The sequence below is a fragment of the Eimeria mitis genome, genomic scaffold, assembly GCF_000499745.2.
Source record: "Eimeria mitis Houghton genomic scaffold, Emh_scaff64, whole genome shotgun sequence".
In the NCBI taxonomy this organism is placed as follows: domain Eukaryota; phylum Apicomplexa; class Conoidasida; order Eucoccidiorida; family Eimeriidae; genus Eimeria; species Eimeria mitis.
Window position 1 is genome coordinate 21141 of NW_013574571.1, and position 4093 is coordinate 25233.

The 4093-nt window shown below is 45.4% G+C and overlaps 1 protein-coding gene across 1 annotated transcript; it reads left to right on the top strand.

Annotated features, from left to right (window-relative positions):
- Positions 1-964: 964 nt before the first annotated feature.
- On the top strand, positions 965-2526 carry EMH_0058580 (uncharacterized protein; the record flags this gene model as incomplete). The annotated part of the gene is made up of 4 exons (XM_013501138.1): positions 965-1094; positions 1252-1415; positions 1599-1696; positions 2364-2526. The coding sequence occupies 4 exons, from the start codon at positions 965-967 to the stop codon at positions 2524-2526; spliced, it is 555 nt and encodes a 184-aa protein (XP_013356592.1).
- Positions 2527-4093: the final 1567 nt, after the last annotated feature.

Genomic DNA, 4093 nt, shown 5'->3' on the forward strand with positions numbered 1-4093 from the left:
CTTGAGATGGGCGTGAGTGTTGCTGTCAGCGTACACAATTGCATCGCTCCCTCCTGCAGCAAAATGTTAATTATGTTCTTTTATATGGCTTGCCTAAGCATATAATACGTATGTTTGTAGACTATTTACTTCTTATACGGAGAATAAATACCTTATTTGATATATTAAGTTGAATTTGTAAGGGTTGGCGGCCAAATCAGTGCTGAATTATCTGGTTGAACAGCGCATAGTGGTCTATCCGCAGTCACAACACGCAGCAAAGCAAGCTTGGTGGCGCTTGCATGAGGGAATACCTTCTAGGGCTAGTTGCTGCACGGTGCGCTTCAACTCATATCAGGCAGCCTCATCGTCGCACCAGCCCCGCGTGCAGCAGCCCATACCCAGGATGTCTAGAGGATGTTATCCGCTTTGTCACCGCATCTCATGATAGTCGCCAGTTAAGATCGAGGACATCAGTTACATGTAAACAATCTGCAGGGGGCCTCTTCACCGCCAAAAAAGTGCATCAGTTAAAGTCATTCGTTCGTAAATATATGTTGACGTGTTTGCCTCATCCAACTATAATTCGTGGCAAATATCTCGCGGTGGACACTCGGGCTCCGCTGGAGCCTCAGCGGTCACTGACAGGCGGAAGAGCTCTTGGTGCAGAGACGAAGGCAAAAAACTCAACCCTTTTGTAGAAGAATCCCAACATTTTATCTATATTTTGTTTTAATTATCTTTCATTTCAACTTTTGTTTGAGTTTGGAGTTCTGTCTGCGCGATTTGCAAGTGAAGGGGTGAGATTCGGCTACCGCCCCCCTTCGAGTGACCGGCCCATTCGAGATCTAGTAAACTCGAGGACCAGCCAAAAAGAACAGATTTCTCCTCCTTCCGAGGCCCCTTAATTTAAATATATTCTTTTATATCTATATTTTAAAACAAAAAGCATTTTATTTACGCTTCTACCTCGCCTTCTGTCGCAATGGCTTCATTCTACAAGTCGGCAGCAGCAGCTTGCCTCGTCGCCCTCTGTGGGCTCCAATCAGAGGCGACACCCGTTAAAACATATAAATTCTCAGCAGTGGATGTGGGCGAAGGCAAGCGTATTTCCCGTGCTTGTTTGTCTTCGTCGTGTGTCACTGCCCGTATTGTTTGCTCTCAAGCCATCACCTACAGCTCCGACGGACCTCGAGCAGCTTGAGGTTCAGTGGTAACAGATTCACTATCCCATCTCGATTCGTCCTCCGTGCATGTATTTTCTTGCTGCAGAGGCATATTTGTCGGTTAACTTACTCCGTAACGGAAAGCTTCTGATTCGCATCAGCGAAGTCGCAAGGGACGAAGACCTTGTCACTACCTTGAAGAACCAAGTAGTAGAAGGAGGAGCGCTCACTGACGGGACGTGCGATGATATGAAAATCAAATCAGATCTTGTGAGCACAGCAGCCGAAAGTGGCAAAAAATAGTGCTTTTTCTACCGATATTTGTACTATACCAACATCAGCCCTAAGCTACGTTGTACAGCCTGACACCGATTGGGCAGCAGTTCACATAATTGCCTGGACCCGACTGAACACAAGCAAACTGCCCTGCTGTTTTCATATTTTGGCCTACAGAAAGAGATGTTCTATCGTGCGTTTGAGTACAACACCGATACTCCTGACTACCGTCAACTGCTGCAGGAAGCCCTTAACGCGGGATTCGATGCCTTCACGTAAGCAAAATGCTTCTCAATCAGCGTTCATACTCAACACGCAGCTGGCTGCAGCAAAGTATTTATCACGCCAGCCTCATAGCCATCCCTTGAGTTAACTTCTAATTATGGCAGCTGTGTTACGCTGTGCTGACTGTTTATCTTTCATTAGCAACAAAGAATACCCCAAGGACGAAACCGCTTGGGGACAAGTTTGGGGGACGGAAGCGGGTTCTAACCTCGCATACCTCCTCGGGTCCACCAGCACTACAATCGGCTGCGTCATTGGAAGGTGTACCGAAGTAGAAGCTGCAGGTGAACCGGTAGAATTTCAGGCAGGCAGGAGTAAGGATCCCAACGCTCCGACCGTCACTCAAACAGACAAGGCCATGCTTTTTTGTCAACTAAACCCTCCAGCGGAGAAGGGGAAGGCCCCATTTGGGTACGTTTTGATTTCGGAGCACAGTTTCAAGTAGAAGCTGAAAGTAGTCAATCTGGATTTCAGACAGACGATACTGATGTTGCAGAAAACCCGACAGAAGATCAAACAGACAAGGCTGTGCTTTCCTGCTTTTCACCACCGGTGGAGCGTGCATCGCGAAGAAAGGATTTACATAGAATTAGCCACAGCAGCTGGGGATACGCTTCACTTCTGTGCACCTGCCTGTCTGCTTTTCCTTTCTTGCAGTGAGGAGTATTTCAACGGACTTATTGCGCGACAAACATTATTGAAAGACATGACAGCAGAAGATCTGAATGTTTCTGTTGAAGCTGGCTTTGCAGCAGCCACCGCCGTCCCTACCGTTCTGACTTCCGGTTTGCTCGCCATGCTGACAGCCATCTCTGCCTAGAGAGGCAACCTTCCGTGCTGACAGCCATCTCTGCCTAGAGAGGCAACCTTCCGTTATCTAGCCAGCTAGCTGGCTAACCCAGCAGCAAGTCATGCAACCAGCTAGCTATCCATACAGCTAGCTACCCAGATAGCTAGCGAACCAGGCAGCAAGCTAGCGAGGCAGCACGAAACACAAAATCGGTAGACAAAACGGCTATGTTGTACAGGGCAGCAGTTGAAGGTTTTTGCTGAGTTATGGATTACAAAAAGAAACGCAAACTTCCTGAACATATGTGCTTTCAGATGGCGTCAATTTCGTCAACTTCCCTGCCTAGCACAAATAGAGAAGGAGAAGAATGGTGTGAAGGGTGATACAGCGAATACTCAGACTTGGGGGGCGCGCAAACCCTGCATTAGCTGTTAGGCCAGACGCATAAGCAAGCAGGCACTAGCGAAAACACACATACATACACACACACAAGCACACAGACATATATATATATATATATATATATATATATATATATATATATATATATATATATATATATATATATATTATATATATAATATATATATATATATATATATATATATATATATATATATATATATATATATATATATATAATAACTGCGTATCGGCTTTTGAGAGAATTTACGGTCAACTGCTACCACCGATCAACAGCACCTTCGAAGGCTTGACTCGCATGCTGCATTTGCTCTTTTTGTTTGTTTGGATTCCTGCCTTTTGGGTTCCACCCACACGGCTTCACGTGGAGTTTCTCGAATACTTCCGTCTAGTGTACTACTTGTCACCCCGTTTTGTCAGAGTCCTCCTTCCTCTTTGCGCTCCTCCACTGCTGTCTTCTCTGCCTTTAGCTATTTTTTGCGTCTCCTGATTTTTACGGGACCCGATTCCGGTCTTCTGTCCGTCTGCTGTTCTCACAAGTGCGCGTTTCGTAGTGATACACGCCCGACTCTGTCCCACGATGCTGGCACATCTCCTTGTAGCCTAGAAATGTGCGCAATTTAACATTATTCGGTATTGTTATTTTCTTATTTGTCACTATGGCTTGTTCACCTCGCTCATATCGGTATCTTCTCTCATTTCCCAACCATATTCAACTGCTTGGAACCAGCACCCTCTAGTTGCTACACAGCTACGGCTGCTGTATTCTTCTCTGAATTGTTCTGCGCCCGAGACGTTTAGAGCGCTTTTCCCTGTGTACTCTCCATATGAACAGATGACGACGGGTAGTTACTGGCGCAACAAGCGTTCAAATCGCTGTAGATTTAGGGCAGAAGACACGTAAATACAGCTGAGGAAGCTTTTGCAGCTCTTTTGCTTCTTCAAAGAGCAGCGAAATTTGTTTTCAGTCGTACTGCCCGCCGCAGGATGACCCGCCTTTACGCGTCTAAATTCTACTTTTGAGTTCTTGCCGCAGTATCGTCTTGATAACAAAGGCTTACCGCACGTGATGAAGCCAGTCCAAATGATTTTTCATTAGCAGTTGACACACACACACACACACACACATATATATATATATATATATATATATATATATATATATATATATATA